At 37.0% G+C, this 24996-nt stretch overlaps 1 protein-coding gene and 1 pseudogene across 12 annotated transcripts in view; one reads left to right on the forward strand and one right to left on the reverse strand.

Moving 5' to 3' along the window:
- VPS13B (vacuolar protein sorting 13 homolog B) overlaps nt 1–24996 on the forward strand; it is a 1017676-nt gene that overhangs the window by 54892 nt on the left and 937788 nt on the right. For all 12 annotated transcript variants that reach the window (XR_005211694.1, XR_005211695.1, XR_005211696.1 and 9 more), the window contains one exon: nt 3890–4010. Coding sequence is in view for 8 of the 12 variants with exons in the window: in XM_037803400.1 (XP_037659328.1) it covers nt 3890–4010 (121 nt within the window). In the remaining 4 variants the exon portion in view is untranslated. The remainder of the gene's footprint in view (nt 1–3889; nt 4011–24996) is intronic.
- On the reverse strand, nt 5912–6375 carry LOC119509407 (annotated as a pseudogene).

Raw genomic sequence — 24996 nt, forward strand, 5'->3', positions numbered from 1 at the left:
ATCTGCTTTATAGGGTTGTTAGGAAGATTAAGCGATATATTATAAATTTACTGTCACTACCAGTATGTGACACATTGGAAGTGTCACAAATACAAAATATTTTTTCTATTTGTCTCTTTTCCCTCTCTCCTTTCCTCCTTCCCTCTTTCCTACCCCCCATCCTTCCCTGCTTCCCTCTCTTCCTTTTTCAAGTTTGGTAGTTAATAGGAAGGACTTTTCAGTCAGATTTGGGTGTTCATCCCAGCTCTTTCAGCTTTTTGACCTTGGACCTGTCAAGCCCTAGTTTCCTGATCGTTAAAATACATGATGCCTGGCATATATAAGTGCTCAATAAAGGCAACTGCTGTTTCTTTGTGAACATACATAATTGCTGATTAACTCTTAAATTGCTCTTAACCTTTCATGCATATAGATTAATTCTTCAAATAGACAAGTAAAGTACCTGGATAAGGGTATCATCTATTATATTACTTATTTTCTATGAGAGTTCCTAACCTTTCTTGCTTCAGGAACTCCTTATTGAGGAACTTATATACAAGAAAACAAAGTACAGTTTCATTAATCTGTTCAAATACCCAATACCCCCAGTGAATTCTGGTAAAAAAATTAGATAGTAAAATGTGGCTTAGGCCAGAATACTTCTGTACATACTCTTTCTCTTTTCTCCTGAAATTCTGCCTGTTGTACCTCCTACATTTAAGAGTGGGTTTAACCACTTCAATCCAATGATTTAAAAAGTGTGTGTGTGGGTAATCTGTTACACACCCACCAATACTAAAGGCAAGGGATAGCGTAAATAGAAATAAAGAACAAACTTCCTTAACATCTGTTTTTGTTAACTGGCATAGTTTGTGCTGTGGCTGGGGTGTATCCTGGGTCAGGTGCTATGTATGTGAAAAGAAGACAGGGGAAAGATTGCCATCTGGGAAAAACTGGTCTGGTCCTGTTACTGAGTAGTGTGGATCTCAGAGATGTAAGAGAGACCTCCCCACATAGAAGTGTTTATAGTTAGTACAGCAATCTCTTTCATTATTAAAATGTAGCCTATAAAATGTTCAGCTTTGGCCAGTCAGGTTAGCTATTCCTCCTTTTGGGAAGAGAAAGTAAAGGATGCCAGGGAGGGTTAACTCTTTTTCCTTCTTCCTCAGCCTGTCATAACCTTTTATCCCCATTCTCTCTTGTGTTTTCCAGGTATATCTCTGAGTTGGTAACTTTTTTTGGGTCTCTGGCTGTCTGAAGTGCTGTGCTACTCTCAGGGATTCTTTGTTGCATCTGACAATTGCCATTGTACTTGCTACTAGAGAGAGTATAAATGAATGCCATAGGAGCCTTGTATGAGTTCATTTCCAAATCCCTCTCGTTTTGTTTCAGGAGATTTTGTGTGACTAGAGTTGCTAGGTGAGCCTGAGTCCCTTTCTGCTTGCCAAGTTCAGTACCACAAGTTATATGCTTAAAGGCTGAAAAGTATAAAATACATCTCTTAGCTCCATCTTTCAGTTTCTTCTTTAGTTCTTTCTTGCATTTCAACCTCTTTCTCTGTTTTTAGACGAGAACTTGGCATGATTGTCACCGGTTTTGTTTTGTTCTCAGTCTCATTCATATAGTTGTGAATTTGGGAGTTGATAGTTTTAAAGTTTTAATTAACTAGTCCTATGAGGCCTAAGATGAAAAGTAAGCAATGGGATCTCATTCATACAGTTGTGAATTTGAGAGTTGATAGTTTTAAAGTTTTAATTGACTAGCCCTATGAGGCCTAAGATGACAAGTAAGCAATGTGAATCCGTGATCTGGCAGTATGAAACTCTGTGGAAAAGGCCTTAATGGATCTATTTACATACAGTGTTTGCCACATTTTCCCTCTGTTAGGAACTTTTGTAAGGAAATGACATTCTTGCTTGTTTCATGAGGAGCAAAGGGCAGTACTTTCAGAAATAGCTATGTGGTCCCTAAGAGAAAACATTCTTTTGCCATGAAATATACTCACCAGACATTTTGGAAAAATTGCAACCTAAATAAGAAAGATATGTGTAATGGACTTGGGGTTAAAAATTATCTCAAAATATTTTGGCTAGTTTTTTTTTTTTTTAAGCTAGTATTTTTGAGAACAGAGTTTCTTTTATTAGTAATTGGGGCTTTCAATGGAGTGAAAATGTGAAATAGTCCAAAGTGATGCATACCAGTTAAAAGATGATGAAATCAAAACTAATGATGGAAATAATTCCAGATTTGATAATAAATATTATAATTATTCTTATTTTGTTTTATTTTTATTTATTTAATTTAGTTGGGACAGGTTTTGAATGAAAGCTCACTTGTAATTGATATGATTAAAATGTAACTTAAATGAAATTAAGTTCAGATTATCAGAAGATTTATTTTTTAATTGTAATACATATGCAACCATAATTTCCTAACCATAATTAAGAAAGTGTTTACACATTTGGTAATGTTTGTATCATAATATATATTCCTATGAGTACCATGATTAATGCTCATTTTTAAGTATCGTAATATTGTAGGTTTGTTATAAATTTTGTTAAGCAAATAAAGTTATTTGGTGTTTTCTTTGGAAAAATAAAAACATATTGTTTGTAGGGAAGTTTTATTCCCTGTGTTTTTTTCTTAAATTCTTGAAAACTCTTTTAGTCTATATACTTTACCCTAACAGTTGCTGCTAATAACTTTTTGAAAATAAAAATAAAATAAAAATAACTTGTTGTTTCTTTTGCTTTAAAATGTTTGTCATCTTGTATATGCCAGATTTATTGGACTGCAGTAGTTTTAGTGCATTTTGGCTGGAATGTTTATTATGACATCACTGTAATCTATATACAGTATATAATTTCAGATGGTTTCAGTGTTAAATGTTTTCATAATAATGCTAGTTTTGGCAGTTCACTTGGAACTTTTTCACATTGCTTTAATGAACATGTTTTACTTCTGGGCTTTTGAAACAACCACATGTTTCAAACATTAATAGTGTGCTTTTAATGTTAACATAGTGCAAAAGTGTATGACCGCAGACATTTTTAAGGATGTAGGTTGAACTAAAAGTAATTACAGTAAGATTTTATTCACAGTAGTAGTCTTTTAGTATTCAAAGACTAACATCCCCCCAAAATAACAGAAGATGTCATTAAAAAGATTGAATAGTGAAGTAGCTTGGGGAATGAAACACTATGAGGTTTGTCTTGCATTAACTTAAAATGAACACAAGTTTATGTGAAAATTTCCTTTGTTGTTTGTGAGAGCAAATCTTTTATTCTTATTTTTGTTTATATTGAAGTTTCAAATAAATATTCATTTCAAACTAATGTATCACTGGCATCTTAAGCCATACTATCTTGAAAATATTCATCTTTTATTATTGTATACTTCTGTTAGTAGGCTATTGAAAGCAAATTTTTTGTGTTTTAAAGGAGCGCTTAGCATTGTTTCTATTTTCCTCTAGTACCCTATTAGACTGGTAAATTTAATAATTATCCTTCTTTGTATTTACTCTTGAATTTTCTCTTCAAATATATAAAATAGAAAAACTTAATGTATTACCTTTCTTGTATTAAAAAGTCATTTCCTCCATTAAATAGTAATTTCTTTCGCTGAAGCTATAAATAAGAGTTCTTTTGACATTGTCAAGTAGTTTGTTTTAATATTAGCTAAAGAAAGAAAGGATTTGCTGTTTTAATTTGCTACTTATTTTTTAAATGCTATTTAAGAATACAAATTATGAAAATTGGCTATATAGATTAAAGTTAAAAAAAGGATAAAGTCAAAGGAGTGTATCTAATCTTACCTAAGCAACCATAAATTGCATAGATGCACCAAAACTTTTGTTAATTCTTGAGTGGTGATTGATGCTTTTCTTTTTCTTTCTTTAAAACAAAAATAGGATGATCATGAAAGTTGTGGTTCTAATTCTACCAACCGTAGTACTACTGAAAACACAAAATCATCAGTAAAACCCCGAAGAATTCAGCAGGCTGCTCCCACAGATCCTGATTTACCACCAGGTAACTTCTAATACATTTGATAAAACTAAAATTTCAATTGTTACCAATTTTTTTTAGCCCTTTGTAGAATAAACACTTCCAGTCTTCTATAGTGTCTTAAAACTTTTGGGACATAGGTGCATGTACATTTGCTGCATGACTTTAGAACAGTTAGGTCCAGAGCACTCACAAAGGAGTTTCATTCAAATTTTGATCTTCTTCTGCAACAGTTTGTTCTTTGAGTTTCTTAACAATCTCTCCAAGCATAGACTGGCTTTTGATTTCTTACTCATAGTCTCTTTGTTCCCCTTGACCTGTGATAAGCAGAGAAAAGACACTAGATTGTTTTGAGTTTCTGGAAGCCATAAAATTCACTAACGGAATCATAAACTTTTTAAACTGGAAGAGACCTTATATATCATCTCTTTCATTTCCTGAAATTTTCATTTACCTGGAACAATGGTTTGCAAACGACAGTTCCTTGGTAAATATTTAATGAAGGAAAAAAAATGATCACTACTGTGTCAGCCATGAAAAAAATGCATTGCTGCCCTTTCACACTTAGGGATTATCAGTTACTTTTCTTTTGGTTTTATCTATTAGTCACTTCTTTTTTGTCAGGTTTAGTTGATATTGGCATACACATAATTTCTGTGCCACAGGTTTGTAAGTTTCCTGCTGATTTTAGCCTAATTAATTTTTGGCAGTCTTCTGGCAACATTTACTAGTAAGAAGCTGGAGTTAGTTGCTCTCCCTCAAATATAGGTTCTAAATTACATTTAAATTGAACATTCTTAATTAATACTCCAGCAATGTTAACCCTCATGCTTTGTATTGTTCTGAACTCTACCTAACAAGCCTTTGTGATACATCTGGCTTTAGAATAGGTGAACTGCTACAAGCTGAAGTAGATCCCAGAGGAAGATATTTACTTTTGAGGATTTCCAGTTCTGCTTAGAGTACTGTTTCCTTTTGCTAAAGCTGCCAGAATGCAATATACCAGAAATGGGTTGGCTTTTACTACGGGGACTTATTAGCTTACAAATTTACAGTTCTAAGTCCTTGAAAATGTCCAAATTAAGGCATCAATAGGATGATACCTTCTCTGAAGAGAGGCTGCCAGCATCTGGGACACCTCTGTCACATGGGAAAGCACAATGGCCAGCCTCTGCTGGTTTTTTTCTCCTGGATTTCATTGCTTTCAGCTTCTGGCTCTCTGAGCTTCTGTGGGTCCTCTCTTAACTTCTCTGGGGCTTGTTTACTGTGACCTCTCTCTCTCTCTCTCTTTTTTTTTTTTTAGAATAACAAAAAATATTTTACTAAATCATAAGATTTACAGAAGTTTCCAGACAAACCATACAAAATGGTCACAAGCTTCTTTTTTGAAGGGAGGATCTAATCAAGCTTGTCTGTCTACAGCGTCTAAATAAAGTTAGACTTGGCTAGAGGGTATATTCTAAAGAACTGGTTAGCTGCTTTTAACCAATGCATTTAATTAGATCACATTAAAGGAGGGGGGAGAAGCTCATAAAATTAAAATAAAACTACCTCCCTCCTCAAAAATAAAAATAAAATAAAGAAAAACATCCATACCACTGCAGCTAACCCTGGCAACTACCTTCATTCACAGTGCTTTATACTTAAACCATGATGGGGAAAATGAATAAAAGCAGGAGAGGGGCCACTGCTTTTAAATGTTTTGCAACAATCCAGGTGATACTTCTAGCCTCTGCTTATGCTTTACAACAGTGAATCAGGACAAGACATAGATTTGCTAATGTGTGTTTAATCACCAAAGGACTGAAGATGTCTGGGCTTTTATTCTGTAATGTTTCTAAGACTGTGTCCATTAAATGCAAACAAAAAAGGAAGAAGTCTTGACAGAACAGGAGAAGTGATGCACACTTGATGATCAGATTGATTTAAATATTATTCGTGGCATATAGCCTAGTCCATGCTCTAGCTGTTTCTATGGCTTGGGCTTTGTTGGTCTTCCACTGCTCCACTACATCATTTGCTAATGGATCATCTGGATTGGGAGTACTTAACAAAGCCTGGATTGATAGCAGAACTGTGCAGATCTGTAGTGCTGGGGGCCACTTACCTTTCAAAATATCTAAACATATTCTTCCCAACTTGTCTACATTAGGTGATATGTTTTTGTCATGAAACGTACTTTAGGGGCTGCCATTGGGTATTCTTCTGGAAGGAATAGTTCAAGTTTAAAAGTCTCTCCCTCAAAGGGGGAGGGGGAATCCTGGGAGCCAGCAATGACCACATGAAAATAACGGGTGTTGCTTTAATCTGCTTCTGCTTTAATACCGGGAACTGGTTCTGCCAGCAAACGCTGGGTCTCCTTGATAATCCTGCGGGGCAGCACGGCCATCTTGTCAGATCCCAAGTTCGGCCTCTAGTCTTGTCTCTTTTTTTTTTTTTTTAAATTAATTGACTTTTTTTTGTGTTGACCTTCCCTTGCATACTTGGTATAAAACCCACTTGGTCATGATGTGTAATTCTTTTGCTATGCTGTTGAATTCGATTTGAAAGTATTTTGTTGAGGATTTTGGCATCTATATTCATTGGAGATAGTGATCTGAAGTTTTCTTTTCCTGTAGTATCTTTATCTGTTTTTGTTATTAGGGTAATGTTGTATTCATAGAATGAGTTAGGTAGTGTTCCCTCTTCTTCAATTTTTTAATGCAGTTTTATTGAGATATATTAACACATCATATAATCCATCCAAAGTATACAAACAGTGGCTCACAGTATCATCATATAATTGTGCATTCGTTACTACAATCAATTTTAGAACATGTTCATTATTCCAAAATAAAGAAAAAAAATAAAAAAGAACACCCAAAACATCCCATATCCTTTATCCCCCCTATTATTTATATATATCTTTTGTCTTTATTTTATTGTTCATCTGCCCATATACTTGGTAGAGGAGTATGTGACTTATTAATTTCATCTGTCTTAAAGGAGTCCTGTAAAATGATTAAGATCCACCTTTATTGGGGTGGGTCATATCTTAATTGAAATAACCTAACCAAAAGGTCTGACCTACAACAGGTTTGCACCCATGGGAATGGATTAGAAGTACATGGCCTTTTCAAATGGGGAACATAACAGCTTCAGACTAACACAAGTAGTATGACACTTCCAGAACTTTCTAAATCTTTGCTTACTGATTAACTCCTTTGAAAAAAAATGCAGGAGAATTAAATTAGACTATAGCCTATTCTTTTTTTTTTTTTTTATCTTCATTTTATTGAGATATATTCACATACCACGCAGTCATACAAAACAAATCGTACTTTCGATTGTTTACAGTACCATTACATGGTGGTACATTCATCACCCAAATCAATCCCTGGCACCTTCATTAGCACACACACAAAAATAACAAGAATAATAATTAGAGTGAAAAAGAGCAATTGACGTAAAAAAGAACACTGGGTACCTTTGTCTGTTTGTTTCCTTCCCCTATTTTTCTACTCATCCATCCATAAACTAGACAAAGTGGAGTGTGGTCCTTATGGCTTTCCCAATCCCATTGTCACCCCTCATAAGCTACATTTTTATACAACTGTCTTCGAGATTCATGGGTTCTGGGTTGTAGTTTGATAGTTTCAGGTATCCACCACCAGCTACCCCAATTCTTTAGAACCTAAAAAGTGTTGTCTAAAGTGTGCGTAAGAGTGCCCACCAGAGTGACCTCTCGGCTCCTTATATACTTAGTAGCAGGATTGCTGGATTGTATGGCAGTTCTATATTTAGCTTCCTGAGGAACCACCAAATTCTTGTCCACAGTGGCTGTACCATGTTACATTCCCACCAGCAGTGAATATGTTCCTATTTCTCCACATCCACTCCAACACTTGTTTTCTGTTTTTGTTTTTTTTTCCCCCAAATAGTAGCCATTTTAGGGAGTGTAAAGGAACATCTCATTGTAGTTTTGATTTGCATGTCCCTGTTGGCTAATGATGTTGAGCATCTTTTCATCTGCTTTTTAGCCTCTTTGGAGAAATGTCTATTCAAGTCTTTTGGTTAAAAAATTTTTTTTTTGTCTTTTTGTGGTTAAATTGTAGGATTTTAAAAATATATTCTAAATATTAAATACTTACCAGATATGTGGTTTCCAAATATTTTCTCCCATAGAGTAGGTAGGTTGTCTTTTCGCTTTTGTGACAAAGTTCTTTGAGGCACTAAAATTTGTAATTTTGAGGAGGTCTCATTTATCTATTTCTCTTTTGTTGCTTATGCTTAGGGTGTAAAATTTAAGAAACCATTGACTAACACTAGATTCTGAAGATGCTTCCCCGCATTTTCTTTTAGGAGTTTTATAGTCCTGGTTCTTATATTTAGGCCTTTGATCCACTTTGAGTTAATTTTTGTATATGATGTGAGATCGGCGTCCTCCTTCATTCTTTTGCATGTGGCTGATATGGCTGTCAGTTCTACCAGCACCATTTGTAAAGGAGACTATTGTTTCCCAATTAACTGCACTTGGCAGCCTTGTCAAAAATCAGTTGGCCATAGATGTGAGGGTCTGTTTCTGAACTCTCAATTCAGTTCCATTGGTCAGTGTATCTAATCCTGCACAAGTACTATGCTGTTTTGACCACTGTAGCTTTGTAATAAGCTTTAAAGTCGGAAAATGTGAATCCTCCAACTTTATTCTTCTTTTTCTAAGATGTTTTTGGCTATTCAGGGCACCTTATGCTTCCAGATAAATTTGATAATTGGTTTTTCCATTTCTGGAAAGTAGGCTTTTGGAGTTTTGATTGGGATTGCGTTGAAACTGTAAATCATTTTGGGTAGAATTAACATCTTAACAATGTTTAGTCTTGCAATCCATGAACACAGAATGCCCTTCCATTTATTTAGGTCTTTGATTTCTTTTAGCGATGTTTTTAGTTTTCTGTGTACCAATCCTTTACATACTTGGTTAAATATATTCCTAGATATTTGATTGCTTATTTGCTATTGTAACTGGATTTTTTTTTTTTTTTTTTTTTTTTTTTTTTTTAATATTCTCCTGAGGTTGGTCATTACTGGCGTATAGAAGCACCACTGGCTTTTGTTTCTTGATCTTGTACCCTGCCATTTTGCTGAACTTGTTTATTAGCTCTAGTATCTTTATTGTAGTGTTTTCAGGGCTTTCTATGTATAGGATCATGCTATCTGTAAATAGTGAGCTTTACTTCTTCTTTTCCAATTTGGATGCCCTTTATTTCTTTTTCTGGCCTAATTGTTCTGGTTAGAACTTCTAATACAATGTTGAATAACAGATGTGACGTTGGGTATCTTTGTCTTGTTCCAGGCCTTAGAGGGAAAGCTTTTAGTCTTTCACAATTGAGTATGATGCTAGCTGTGGGTTTTTCATATATGCCCTTTCCTTATCACATTGAGGAAGATCCTTTTCCTATTTTTTGAAGTGTTTTTTTCAAGAAAGGATGCTGGATTTTGTCAACTACCTTTTCTGCATCAGTTGAGATGATCATGTGGTTTTTCCCCTTTGTTTTGTTAATGTTGTGTATTACATTAATGATATTCTTATGTTGAACTACCCTCGCATACCTGGGATAAAACCCACTTGATCATGGTGTATAATTCTTTTAATGTGCTATTGGATTCAATCTGCTAATATTTTGTTGAGGATTTTTGCATCTATATTCATAAGAGAAATTAGTCTGAAATTTTCTTGTATATTTATCTGGCTTTGGTATTGGGATTATTTTGGCCTCATAGAATGAATTAGGTACTGTTCCCTCCTCTTCAATTTTTTGGAAGAGTTTGAGCAGGACTGGTATTAATTCATCTTGGAATGATTGGTAGAATTCACCTGTGAAGCCGTCTGGTCCTAGGTTTTTCTTTGTTTGAAGGTTTTTGATGGCTGATTCAGTCTCTTTACTTGCAGTTGGTCTGTTGAGATCTTCTGTTTCTTCTAGAGTCAGTATAAGTTGTTTGTGTGTTTCTAGGAATTTGACCATTTCATTTAGGTTGTCTAATTTGTTAGTATATAGTTTGTCGTATTGTCCTCTTATGATCCTTTTTATTTCTTTGGGGTCAGTAGTATTGTCCCACCTCCCCCCCATTTCTGATTTTATTTATTTGCATCTTTTCTCTTTTTTTCTTTGCCAGTCTAGCTAAGGATTTGTCAATTTTATTGATCCTTTCAAAGAACCTACTTTGGTTTTGTTGATTCTCTATATATTTTTAAATGCAATTTTATTGAGATATATTCACATACCCTGCAGTCATCCAAAGTGTACAATCAGTTGTTCACAGTATCGTCATATAGTTGTGCATTCATCACCACAGTTTTTTGAACATTTTCATTACTCCAAGAAATAAAAATGAAAAAAGAATAAAGGTGAAAGTATGAAAGAACACCCAAAACATCTACTACCCCCCCCCCCCAATTATTCATTTACTTTTGGTCCCTCTTTTTTCTGCTCATTTGTCCATACACTGGATAAAGGGAGTGTGGGTCACATTGTTTTCACAATCACACAATCACACCATATTAGCTATATAGTTATACAATCATCTTCAAGAATCAAGGATACTGGATTGCAGTTCAACAGTTTCAGGTATTTTCTCCTAGCTATTCTAATACACTAATAACTAAAAAGGGATATCTATGAAATACATAAGAATAACCTCCAGAATGACATCTTGACTCCATTTGGAGTCTCTCAGCCACTGAAATTTTATTTTGTTTCATTTCTTTTCCCCTTTTTGGTCCAAGAAGCCTTTCCCAATCCCATGATGCCGGGTCCGGGCTCATCCAGGGGAGTCATGTACCATGTTGCCAGGGAGATTTACACCCCTGAGAGTCATGTCCCATGTAGGGTGGAGGGCAGTGAGTTTACCTGCAGTGTTGGCTTAGAGAGAGAGGCCACATCTGCACAATGAAATAGGTTCTCTGGGGGTGACTCTTAGGCACAATTATAAGTAGGCTTAGCCTCTCCTTTGCAGTAACAAGCTTCACAAGGGCAAACCCCAAGATTGAGGACATGGCCTACTACAGTAGTAGTCCCCAATTCTTGTGAGTCTATCAGGAATTCCCCAGGTGGGGAAGTTGAATATTTCCAATTTTTCTCTGGGCCCTCAATGGGGCTTTGCAAATACATTTTTATTCTCTGCCCATATTATTCTGGGATATATCGGGGCTTCATGCTAACCTGTACAAACAAACCAGATCCCGTCCCCTAACTCTTTAAGTTAAATTATATAGCATGCTGCAGAAAATATAGATTTTCCACCAAATAAATATTTCTTCCTTTGGTGTCACATAGAAGTTGAAGTTTTAAAACACTGCCAATATCATTCTTTTCCTTTAATCTGGTTTACTTTAGTCCTAAGCAAGTCCATTTTGTTCATATCTCTAATTAAAGTCTGATCTCTTTTTCAGCTTTGTTAACATTTGCTGTATGGGTTAATGCTGACATGCATGGCTGCTGAACTCTGGCTCTGAGTCTCAGGTGTCACACAGATATGTGACCTTCCAGGGGCTGACCAGGTTATACACAACAGCTAATCATGTCAGAATTTAGAAATAACCATTACAACTCATGAATAGATGTGACTGCTAGAAGAGCTTATAATTTAGGAACCTTTACTGTAAGTCTTCCCCTTATAACCTGTGCTCTCAGATTCAATACTCAGAGTTTGCACATTATAATTAGACCATATTAGTGAGGCGTTACAATGTTAATCTTTTTGATTCTGGCTTATTTCAGTCAACATATTGTCTTCAAGGTCCATTCATCTAGTTGCATACCTCACAACTTCATTTCTTCTTGCCTCTATTCAGTATTCCATTGAATGTATATACCACAGTTCACCATTCCGTTTATTGGCCGATGTACCCTTCGGTCACCTCCATCTGTTGCTAATCGTGAAAACCATAAGCACTAGTTTGCAATGTCCTTTCATGTATATAAACAATAATGCGGTTGCAGGACCATATGGCAACCTGAAAATTAGCTTCTTGTGGAACTGCCACACTGCCCTCCAGATGGGCTGCACTATTTTATACCAAGAGTGGATAGGTACATCCCTCTCTCCACATTTTCTCCAGCACTTGTATTCCTGAGTTCATTTTAAAAAGTTTTATTCACACACCATACAATCCATTCTAAGTAAACAGTCAGTGATTCCCAGTACAGTCAATTAGTTATTCATTCACCTTCAGAACCTGAATGAGGACATTTCCATTTATTCTGCAAAGAAAGAGGAAAAGGAGAAAAAAATGAAGGATAAAAATATAAAAGATAGAAGAAAAATAAAAATACAATGAAAGGTTGGACAACACCACCACCACCAAGAACCCATATCACTCCTTTATGTCCCTCTCTTACAGACATTGAGCATTGATATATTGCTTTTTTTTACAATTAATGGAAGCGTCTTACAATGTTACCATTAACTATAGACTCTAGTTTGCATTGGTTGTATTTTTTTCTTTTGTACCATCCAGTTTTAAACACCTTGCAATGTTGATGTTCATTTGTTCTGCCTCTTTTAAAAACATTCTTAAATTTATACATTTAATCATCAATATTGATGACTCTAGGTTTCATTAAGTTACACAATTGCAGTCCTTATTTTCTGTCTTTCATTCTGGTGTCATACGTGCCTCTAGCCTTCCTCTCTCAACTGTACTCACACTCATCTTTGTACGGAGTATTACAATACTGTGCTACTATCACACATTATTATGCTATCCATTTCAGGATCTGTACAATCAATCCTTTTACCCTTATGTACTCCTTCAGCATCAAATGCCCATTTTCTAACCTCTTTCTATCTCCTGATAACCTGTGTCCTCAACTTGAACTGTCAAATTTCACTCATCAATGTTAGTTCACATTAGTGAGTCCATGAAGTACCCATATTTTTGTTTCTGGCTAATTTCACTCAACATACTGTCTACTATTTTGACTTTTGGAATTTATATTTCGTATTTTATTTTATTTTCCCTTTCTCTCTTTACTCTCACAGATGGTCTTCATTTCTACTCTCTTCTCCAAACTTCTCTCTCCTGTCTTTTCCTAACTGCTTGTTGTACTCCCTTTACTATTTCTTGTAGAGCAGGTCTCTTGTTCACAAACTCTCTCAGTGTCTGTCTGAAAATATTTTAAACTTTCCCTTATTTTTGAAGGACAGATTTGCCAAACTCTTGATTGGCAATTTTTCTCTCTCAATATCTTAAATATATCATGCCACTGCCTTCTTGCCTCCATGGTTTCCACGGAGAATTCTGCACTTAGTCTTATCGAGCTTCCTTTGTATGTGATGGATCACTTTTCTTTTGCTGCTTTCAGAATTCTCTCTGTCTTTGACATATGATAATCTGATAGTTATGTGTCTTGGAGTAGGTCTGTTCAGATCTATTCTGTTGGGGTTTGCTGTGCTTCTTTGATCTGAAATTTTGTCTTTCATAAGAGATGGGAAATTTTCAGTGATTATTTCCTCCCTTATTTTTTCTATTCCTTTTCCCTTCTCTTCTCCTTCTAGGACACCTATGGCACATATATTTATGTGCTTCATGTTGTCATTCAATTCCTTAGGACTCCGCTCTTATTTTTCCATTCTTTTCCCTATCTGTTCTTTTTTTGTGTAGGATTTCAGATGTCCTGTTCTGTAGTTCCTGAATCCTTTCTTCTGCCTCTTCAAATTTGCTTTTGTATGTCCCCATTGTGTTTTTTTTTATCTCTTCTGTTGTCTTTCATTCCCTTAAGTTCTGCCAATTGTTTTTTCAAACTTTCAAGTCCTTCCTTACTTTTGCCCAATGTCCTCTTTATGTCCTTCCTCTCTTTTGCCATATCTTACCTCAACTCATTGATTTGATTTTTGAATTGGCTTAGCATATTTGTTGGAAGATCTTTAATTACTTGTTTCAACTCCTGTATCTCATTTGAAGTGTAAGTTTGTTCCTTTGACTGGGTCATAGCTTCCTTTTTCTTTTAGTGTGAATCATAATTTTTTTGTTTTCTAGGCATCTGGTTTCCTTGTTTACCCCAGTGAGAGTTTATCTGACCAGATGGGCCCAGGTCTCAGGAAGAGGGTGTAATCAGTATCACATTTCTCTAAGGATGAGACCTAGCAAGTTGTCAGACTTTCCTGAGAGGCCTCTGGACACTTTGCCTTTCCTATGCTGCCCAGCAGGTGGCACTTGTCAGCCTGAAGCTCCCCACTGGCATAGAGAAGTGCATTACTTTTAACTCTTAGTAGACCCTGTCCCCACCAGGGGCTGAGAGTGTCAGAAGCCAAGCTTAAGGTGTTTCTGTCCCCCCCCCCCCCCAGGCCCTATGGTCTGAGTTCTCTGAGGGTGGGCAGCCATTGAGCTGGGCCCCTCCTCACTCTTTTCTTATGGAAGAAAGTTCTTTAGGGATTTATCTCCTACATTTGACTTCTTCCTTTGTCTCTCTATTTTAACTCCACCCTTGCCTGGGTCAGTGCTGACAATTGAACATGCCTGATGCTTTCTCTAATAAGCTACTTAGAATGAGAGAAAAAAAAAGGAAAAAAGAAAGAAATCCCCCTTTTTTTTTTTAATCATCATTTTATTGAGATATATTCACATACCACACAGTCATACAAAACAAATTGTACTTTCGATTGTTTACAGTACCATTACATAGTTGTACATTCATCACCTAAATCAATCCCTGACACCTTCATTAGCACACACACAAAAATAACAAGAATAATAATTAGAGTGAAAAAGAACAATTGAAGTAAAAAAGAACACTGGGTACCTTTGTCTGTTTGTTTCCTTCCCCTACTTTTCTACACATCCATCCATAAACTAGACAAAGTGGAGTTTGGTCCTTATGGCATTCCCAATCCCATTGTCACCCCTCATAAGCTACATTTTTATACAACTGTCTTCGAGATTCATGGGTTCTGGGTTGTAGTTTAATAGTTTCAGGTATCCACCACCAGCTACCCCAATTCTTTAGAACCTAAAAAAGGTTGTCTAAAGTGTGCGTAAGAGTGCCCACCAGAGTGATCCCTCGGCTCGTTTTGGAATCTCTCTGCCACTGAAGCTCACCTCATTTCCTTTCACATCCCCCTTTTGGTCAAGAAGATGTACTCCATCCCACGATGCTGGGTCTACATTCCTCCCCGGGAGTCATATTCCACGTTGCCAGGGAGATTCACTTCCCTGGGTGTCTGATCCCACGTAGGGGGGAGGGCAGTGAAGAAATCCCCTTTTTAAGAGCCAGTTCCCAGCCCCCAGTTACCAATCAAGAAGCAGAGTTGGTGCTCAGTTCTGTTTGCCCCTTTTCTTGACAAACAGCCATTTTCCAGTATTCTGAGCTCAGCCAACTCCAGAAGCCTCTGTTTTTATTTATTTGTGTATTTTTTTTTCCATCAGCCCTGCCTCCCCTCTGCCGGAGAAGCCTAGGATTCCTTTACTACTTGTTCCTGGTTTATCTGTGCTCGTAACTTGTATTCAGTAGTCTAAATTCATTTACTAAAACTGCAGTTGGAGCCTGGTTGAGCTACCTTCTCTTCCTCCTAGTAGACTGCTTCTTTTTTCCACAGCGAAGTGTTTTAGCTCAGCCTGCCATGCTGGTGGGCGAGGGACACCAGCTCTGCAGGTTTGGGATCTTTACTTACAGTTCTTATGCTGCGATCTCAGCCGTTCCTCCCATTCCAGACTGGTGTATGATGTGTGTCCTGTCACATATGTTCCCCAACAGTTGTTCCAGACTGTTTACCCTTGTATTGTTTTTTTAATTCTCAATTTCATTTATTTCTTCTCTAATCTTAGTTTTTTCTTTCCTTCTTCTTGCTTTGGGTTTAGTTTACTGTTCTTTTTCTAGTTCCTTCAGGTATTGCAGTTAGGTCTTTGATTTTTCTTTTTCTTCTTTTTTAATGTAAGTGGTTAGGGCTATAAATTTCCCCGTCAGCACTGCCTTTTCTGCATCCTATAACTTTTGATAGGTTGTGTTCTTGTTTTCGTTTACCTTGTGATATTTACTGATTTTCCTTGCAATTTCTTCTTTGACCCATCGATAGTTTAAGAGTGTGTTATTTACCTTCCATATTATTTGTGGATTTTCCAGTTCTCTACCTTTTATTTATTTCCAGCTTCATTCCATTTCAGGCAGAGAATATGCTTTGTATAATTTCAATCTTCTTACATTTATTTAGACTTGTTTTGTGACCTATTGTATGGTCTGTCCTGGACAGAGATCCATGTGCACTTGAGAAAAATGTATATCCTCTGTTTTGGTGTGCAGTTTTCTTTATGTGTCTGTTAGATCTAGTTCATTTATTCAAGTTCTGTATTTCTTCCTAGATCTTCTGTCTAAATTGTCTATGTTGATGATAGTGGTATATTGAAGTCTCCAAGTATTATTGTAGATGGATCTATTTCTCTCTTCAGTTTTTGCCTCAAGTACTTTGGGGCACTGTGGTTAGCTGCATAGATACATATGATTGCTATTTTTTCTTGGTGGATTGACCCTTCTATTAATATGTAGTGTCCTTTGTCTTTTATAACAGCTTTTGACTTAAAATCTGTTTTGTCCAATATTGGTATAGCTACCCCAGCTCTTTTTTGGTTACCGTTTGCATGGAATATCTTTTTCCTTCCTTTCATGTTCAACCTATTAATGTCCCTTTGGCTCTGAGTCTCTTGTAAACAACATATAGTTGGATCATGCTTTTTTATCCATTCTGCCATTCTGTCTTTTGATTGAGGAGTTCAATCCATTTAGTGTTATTACTGTATAAAAGGTGATACTTCATCTATTTTGTCCCTTGGTTTTTTAGTTATGTCTTTTTTTTTGTCTTTCTTTTCCTTCATTGCAACCTCCCTTTCTGTATAGGTGATCATTTGCGATGATCTGATTGTTCCCTTTTCTCATTTCTGTTTCTGTTTATTTAAAAGATACATTGTTTGTGGTTACCCTAGGGTTTATATTATAGAACCTACATCTATTACCTACTAATTTGCAAAGATACCAACTTAGCTTCATACCTTATATGTTCCTTGCTCCCATATTCCTCTGTTTCCCCTCTTTATGTTATTTTTCCTCCCGTATTACCTCTTTATTTTCTGCATGTCTGTTATCTGGAAATATGCCTTTTTCTTGTTTAATTGTATTATTCCGCATCTAGGAATTAAAGAGTAGAGTTGTAAATTGAGAATACGGTACTATTGGGTTTTGCATTTACTCTGTTAGCTACCCTTACTGAAGATCTTCATTTTATTCACACTGTTCCAAGCCACTGTCTCCTGTCCTTTTTTGTCAACTTGCCAAACTCCCTTTAGTAATTCTTGTAGGGCAGGTGTTTTGTTGATGAACTCTCTTAGTTTCGATTTATCTGTAACATTTTAAACTCCTCCTCATTATTGAAGTATAGTTTCACTGGATATAAGAATTTTTGGCTGGCAGTTTTCCTCTTTCAATACCTTAAATATATTATACCTCTGCCTTCTTGCCTTCATGGTTTCTAATGAGAAATTAGTACTTAATCTTCTTGAGGATCCCTTGTATATGATGCATCACTTTTCTCTTGCTGTTTTCAGACTTCTTTCTTTTTTCTTTGGCATTTGAGATTCCGATTAGTACATGTCTCAGAGTAGGTCCATTAGGATTTATTCTGTTGGAGTATGTTGAGACACATTTTCGTACTGCCAGTAGACAGTATATATATATATATATATATATATATATAAAACCCTTGGAATATGAGGTGGCTATCTACTCGGGAAATAATCCAAGTCAATATTGAATATCCTTTTGGCAATCTCCATTCCTGGCATATGGAACAGTCTTTTTCAGACTGTAGATCTTGATCAGTTAGTGCATTCTGAAAGCATTTATGGATAATGGCAAGTGTTTAAAGGTATATATGGCATAGAATTGAAATATGGCATGTAGTAAAGGTTAGTAATATTTCAAAAACCTTGTGTGTATCCATGTTCTTGTGCTGGGTTATGATATAGTATTTCTTACTAGGGAATGGTTAAAAGAGTTTGAACCTGACTGATTTAAAACATACATATTTTCTTTTACTTAATGATATATCAGCCTAGACCTTCAATTAATGCTAGTAGTAACAATTTTGAATTGTGGGCTTATCACAGCTCATAAGGTGTGCTGTCAATTCCTGTGTAGAGAGAGTTTAAAAATGTTTTATTTATTTTTTCAGTCATGCTCTTCTCAGTATTCTCTGCACTTTATCTCCCTGTAAAGTGAGACTACTTCCAAGCTAGGTACCTGGATTATTCTGTTCTGTACTCTCTTCAGTGTTTAACCCTTGGTTTTGTTGAAGGTCATTTTAACAAGTACCCATTTGTGGGCTGTTTACATTTTCTCTGAAATAATTCTTTTAAAATTCATTTTTATTTGTAGACATTCTATACTCATCAAGCAAAATCTTCCACTTCCCCCGTCCCACATCCCCTAGTGACCTCTAATCTATGTCTCTGTGCATTTGCTACTTGTAGATATCTCATATCAGTGACATCATATAATATTTGTCCTTAGTGCCTTGCTTAGTTCACTCAGCATAATGTTTTCAAGGTTCATCCATGTTGCAGCTTATCTCAGATCTTTATTCCTTTTTATGGCTAAATATTATTCCATTGTATGTATGTACCACATTTTGTTCATCCATTCATTTGTTTATGGCCACTTGGATTTGTTTCCATCTTTGGGCTGTTGTGAATAATGCTGCTATGAACATTGGTATACAAGTATCTGTTTGAGACCCTGTTTTCACTTTTTACTAGAAGTAAGATTACTATCTTATGGTAATTCTATATTTAATGTTGGTTTTTATTTTTTTATTTTTTATTGAGATTGTTCACATACCATACAACTATCCAAAGATCCAAAGTGTACAATCAGTTGCCTATGGTACCATCATACAGCTGTGCATCCATCACCACAATTAATTTTTTTTCAACTTTTAAAACATTTTCATTACTCCAGAAAAGAAATAAAGACAAAAAAAGGGAACTAAAATCTTCCCATACCTCTAACCAACTCCCTCCATTATTGATTCATAGTTTTGGTATAGTACATTTGTTCTGTTTATGAAAGAATGTTAAAATACTACTAACTGTAGTATATAGTTTGCAATAGGTATATATATTTTTTCCTATATGCCCCTCTATTATTAACTTCTAGTTATAGTGTCATACACTTGTTCTAGTTCATGAGAGAGATTTCTAATATTTGTGCAGTTAATCATGAACATTGTCCACCACAAGATTCACTGTTTTATACATTCCCATCTTGTAACCTCCAGCTTTCCTTCTGGTGACATAAGTGACTCTGAGCTTACCCTTTCCACCACATTCACACACCCTTCAGCACTGTTATTATTCTCACAACATGCTATCATCACTTCTGTCCATTTTCAAATGTTTAAGTTCACTCTAGTTGAACACTGTGCTCATAATAAGCAACTGCTCCCCATTCTTTAGCCCCATTCTATATCCTGGTAACTAATATTTCATGTCTACGAGTTTACATATTATAATTAGTTCATATCAATGAGACCCTGCAATATTTGTCCTTATGTTTCTGTCTTATATCAGTTGATACAGTACTCTCAAGGTTTCTTCATCAACCCATGCTTTTTAAGATGGTTTTGTTCACACACTGTACATTCCATTCTAAGTAAACAATCGATGGTTCCCTGTATAGTCACATATTTATGTATTCAGCACTATTGCCACTATCTATATAAGGACATCTCCATTTCTTCCACAAAGAAGGAGGAAGAGTCAAAGAAGGTAGAGGGACAAAAGAAAAAGAAAAAGAAAGAAAAAAAAACATGACAGCTAGAAAGCAACAAAAAGAAAGATAGCATTAAACTAAGGTAAAGAGTCAGAGAACATCACCAATGCCAGGGGTCCCACACCCTGCCCCTATGTCCCCCATCCCTCAATATGCATTTAGCTTTGGTATATTGCCTTTGTTATATTAAAGGAAGTATAATACAATGTTTCTGTTAATTATAGCCTCTAGTTTGCATTGATTGTATTTTCCCCCCAATCCCACCATATTTTTTTTTTTTTTTTCAAAGAGAGAAAGAATTTATTGCGAAGCAGATTAGATGGCCTATTGGCTTAAAAATCTGTCTCCTTGAATTTCAGTAGCTCTGATAGTTTTTTTTTTTTAATGCAGTTTTATCAAGATATATTCACATACTATCCAGTCATACAAAGCATGCATTCAGTTGTTCACAGTACCATTATGTAGTTGTGCATTCATCACCAAAATTAATTTTTGAGCATTTTCATTACCACACACAGAAAAATAATAAGAATAAAAATTAAAGTGAAAAAGAACAATTAAAGTAAAAAAGAACACTGGGTGCCTTTTTTTTTCTTTTGCCCCCATTTTTCTACTCATCCATCCATACACTGGACAAAGGGGAGTGTGGTCCATATGGCTTTCCCAATCACATTGTCACCCCTCATAAGCTACATTTTTATACAATTGTCTTCAGGATTCAAGGGTTCTGGGTTGTAGTTTGATAGTTTCAGATACTTACTGCTAGCTATTCCAATTCATGAGAACCTAAAAAGGGTTGTCTATATTGTGTCCCACCCTATTTTTAACACCTTGCAATGTTGACATTCATTTGTTCTACCTCATGTAAAAACAGATTTGCACCTTTTATTGCAATTGTTGAGCACCCTAGTTTTCACTGAGTTACACAGTCCCAGTCTTTATCTTTCATCTTTCGATCTGGTGTCCCACATGCTCCTAACCTCCCTCCTTCAACCATACTCACAGTCATCTTTGTTCAGTGTACTTACACTGCTGTGCTACTATCTCCCAAAATTGTTTTCGAAACCTCTCACTCCTGTCTTTTCCTTTTTGTCTGTAGTGCTCCCTTTAGTGTTTCCTGTAGAGAGGTATCTTGTTCACAAACTCTGTCATTGTCTGTTTGTCAGAGAGTATTTTAAGTTCTCCCTCATATTTGAAGGACAGTTTGCCAGATATAGGATTCTTGGCTGGTGGTTTTTCTCTTTCACTATCTTAAATATATTACTCCACTTCCTTCTTGCCTCCATGGTTCCTATTGAGAAATCCGCACATAGTCCTATTAAGCTTCCTTTGTTATTGGATGGATCGCTTTTCTCTTTCTGCTTTCAGGATTCTCTCTTTGTTTTTGACGTTTGATAATCTGATTATTAAGTGTCTTGGCATAGGGCCTATTCAGATCTATTCTTTTTGGGGTATTTTGTGCTTCTTGGATCTGTAATTTTACGTCTTACATAAGAGATGGGAAATTTTCGTTGGTTAGTCCCCCTATTATTGCTTTTGCTCCTTTTCCCTTCTCTTCTCCTTCTGGGACACTAATGGCACATACATTCCTGCATTTCATTTTGTCCTTATGTTCCCTGAGACGTTGCTCATATTTTTCCATTCTTTTCTCTATCTGTTCTTCTGTGTATAGGCTTTCAGGTGCCTTGTTCTCCAGTTCCTGAGTGTTTTCTTCTGCCTCTTGATAGCTGCTGTTGTATGTTTCCATTGTGTCTTTTATCTCTTGTGTTGTGCCTTTCATTTCCATAGATTCTGCCAGTTGTTTTTTCAAACTTTCAGTTTCTACCTTATGTATGACCAGTGTTTTCATTATACGCTTCATCTCTTTTGCCATATCTTCCCTAAACTTTTTGAATTGATTTAGCGTTAGTTGTTTCAATTCCTGGATCTCAGATGAAGTGTAAGTTTTTTCTTTTGACTGGGCCATAACTTCATTTTTCTTAGTGTAGGTTGTAGTTTTCTGTTGTCTAGGCATCTGGTTTCCTTGGTTACCCCAATCAGGTTTCCCTAGACCAGAATGAGCTCAGGTCTTGGAAGGAGGCAATAATGTCCAGTTTCCCTGAGGGTGTCTTAGAAGATTGATACACCCTGTGCGGCCTCAAGTTACTGTGGTTTTCTGCCCAGTGGGTGGCTCCTGTCAGCCTGTAGCTCCCAACTGGCATAAGGAGGTGTGGCCTGTGGCTGTTTTCCCCCAGGCTCTGGGGTCTGTTTCTGAATGAAAGGTGGGTAGTAGAGCTTGGCACCACCTTCTTCCTCTTAGGGAAGATACACACTTAGAGAGGTCATTTACATTTGAATAGTCTCTCTGCCTGTGCTGTCTCCATGCTTGTCTGGGTCAGAGTGCTGGGAACTGAAAATGGCTGAGGCTTTCTCCACTGAGCTGAAAAAGGGACAGATAGCCCCTTTCAGGGCCAGTCCGTGGCCACCCTCCGGCTCTCCAAAGTCAGTCATCACCAAAATCCTCTGTCTGCTTGTTGGGGATTCAAAGCCTGTATTGAACAGTCCACTTTTGTAATTAAAACCCCAGTTGGAGCTCTGCTGAGCTATATTCCTTTGCTCGGAGAGTACTGCTCCCTAGCACCATGAGGCTTTGCAGTTCGGGCTGTGGGGGGAGGGGGCTCTTGGCTTGGATCCGCAGTTTTTACTTACAGATTTTATGCTGCAATCCCAGGCATTCTTTCGAATTCAGGTTGGTGTATGATGAGCCCCCCGCAGTTATTCCAGATTATTTACTAGTTGTTCCTGGTTGTTTATTAGTTGTTCCAGGGGGACAAACTTGCTTGCACTCCTTTCTATGCCATCATCATCTTCTGTATCCCTATATTTAATGTTTTGAGGAACTATCACATTGCTTTTCACAATAGCTTCTCCTTTTACAGTGCTAGCAATAAGATATCAGTGTTACAATTTCTTTGCATCCTTTCCTACACTTGTTCTTTTCTTTCTTTCTTTCTTTTTTCATGAATAGTCATTCTGGTGGGTGTTTGATTTGCATTTCTTGAATGGCTAATGGCATTGAGCATCTTTTCATATGATTATTGGCCATTCATATCCTCTTTGGAGAAATGTCTTTTCAAACTCCTCCCCATGTTTTAATGGGGTTGCTAGTCTTTTTGCTGTTGGGTTGTAATCTAAAATGACTTTAAAGGGCATTGTCCTTTAATTTATTTGTGGTCTCCTGATTAATTAATACATGTCTTCTTAGAAATAATTCCTCTTTTTTTTTTTTTTTTTTTGGCTGTATGTACTTTATTAATGGCACAGGACAAGATAAGAGTCTTAGCCCTTCCCCTTCTTCAGGGGGTCTGGGATGGAAGCTATGTAGGATGGGTGATCCATTGGGAGATTGAGTTAGGGCTAGGACTTCCCAGCAGCTGATGGCCTCTCTCTTCCTCTTATGTTGTTGCTGGGGCTGGTGGTCCAGGGACTCTTTCTCCTTGGAGGCCATGTAGACCATAAGATCCACCACCCTGTTGCTGTAGCCAAATTCATTGTCATACCAGGAAATGAGCTTGATGAAGTGGTTGTTGAGGGCAGTGCCCTCTCCAGCATCAAAAGTGGAAAAGTGGGAGTCACTGTTAAAGTTGCAGGAGACAACCTTGTCCTCAGTGTAGCCCAGGATGTCCTTTAGGGGGCCCTCTGACACCTGCTTCACCACCTTCTTGATGTCATCTTATTTGCCCACATTCACCAGTTGGCAGGTCAGATCCACGACGGGCACATTGGGGATGGGGCACGGATGGCCATGCCAGTGAGCTTCCCATTCAGTTCTGGGATGACCTTGCCCACTGCCTTGACAGTGCTAGTAGATGCAGGGATGAAGTTCTTGGCCATTCCATGGCTGTCATGCCCCATTTTCCCGGAGGAGCCATCCATGTCTTCTGGGCGGGAGTGATGGCATGGTTGTTGGTCATGAGTCCCTCCCCTTTCCCAAAGTTGTCATGGATGACTTTGGCCAGGGGGTCAAGCAATTGGTGGTGCTGGTAGCATTGTTGAGAATCTTGAGGGAGTTGTCATCCTTCGCATAGTTCACTCCCATCACAAACGTGGGGGCAATCAGCCAAAGGGGCAGAGATGATGACTCTTTTGGTGCCACCCTTCAGTTGAGCCCCAGCTTTCTCCATGGTCATGAAGACACCAGTGGACTCCATCCACAACATATTCAGCACTAGCATCACCCCATTTGATGTTGGTGGGATCTCACACTTGGAAGATAGTAATGGGATTCCCATTGATGACAAACTTCCCATTCTCAACCTTGATGGTGTCTTTGAACTTGCCATGGGTGGAATCATACTGGAACATGTAGACCATGTAGTTGAGGTCAATGAAGGGGTCACTGATGGTAACAACCTGTACTTTGCTAGAGTTTACAGCAGTCCTGGTTTCCAGATGCCCAATAGGGCCAAATCCATTTATTCTGACCTTCACTATCGTGTTTCAGAGATGTGACTGGCACTGCATGAAAAGATGCGGCTGTCTGTTGAGCAGGGAGGAGCAGAGAGCCCCTCATTTTCTTTTGAATTCCCTACGTTTCTTGTCTGGTAGGAAGCGTAGAGATAAATTTTCTGTTCCATTGCATAGCTTCCTCTCTCTTGATTTTGTAATATAATTATCCCTTTCCTTTTCTTCTTCCTACCCTTATAACTCAGAATGTTTGTATATATGTATATGTATATGTATGGCTATACACACATGCATACATATATACCTACATATATATTGGAACGATTTTGGTTTGCAGCAGTCTGTGCTTCTAACTGTAAGTCATCTCAAGTACTTGTTGTAAATATTTGCAGTATAGATAAACTAAAAACCCTGTTGCTTACTAGGTCAATAATTGTGACTTAGTCATCTTTGGTCGTCATCATTTAACAAAGGGGTCTGCAGATGTTTTCTGTAAATATCCAGTTAGTAAATATTTTGGGCTTTGCAAGCCATATAGTCTCTGTTGCAGCTATTCCACTCTGTTGATATAGCACGATACCAGTCGTAGATGATACATAAGCTAATGAACACATCTAATAAAATCTTATTAACAAAAACAGGCAGAGTGGGCCTTATTTTCTTGACCCCCTGATCTGATACAATGTTTGGTACATAATAGGCATTTACATATTTACTGAACTGCACAACATCACAGAGTGTTTTCCTTAGGTGTAGGAAGATAGTCATTGAAA

Source organism: Choloepus didactylus, chromosome 14 (assembly GCF_015220235.1).
Source record: "Choloepus didactylus isolate mChoDid1 chromosome 14, mChoDid1.pri, whole genome shotgun sequence".
Lineage (NCBI taxonomy): Eukaryota > Metazoa > Chordata > Mammalia > Pilosa > Megalonychidae > Choloepus > Choloepus didactylus.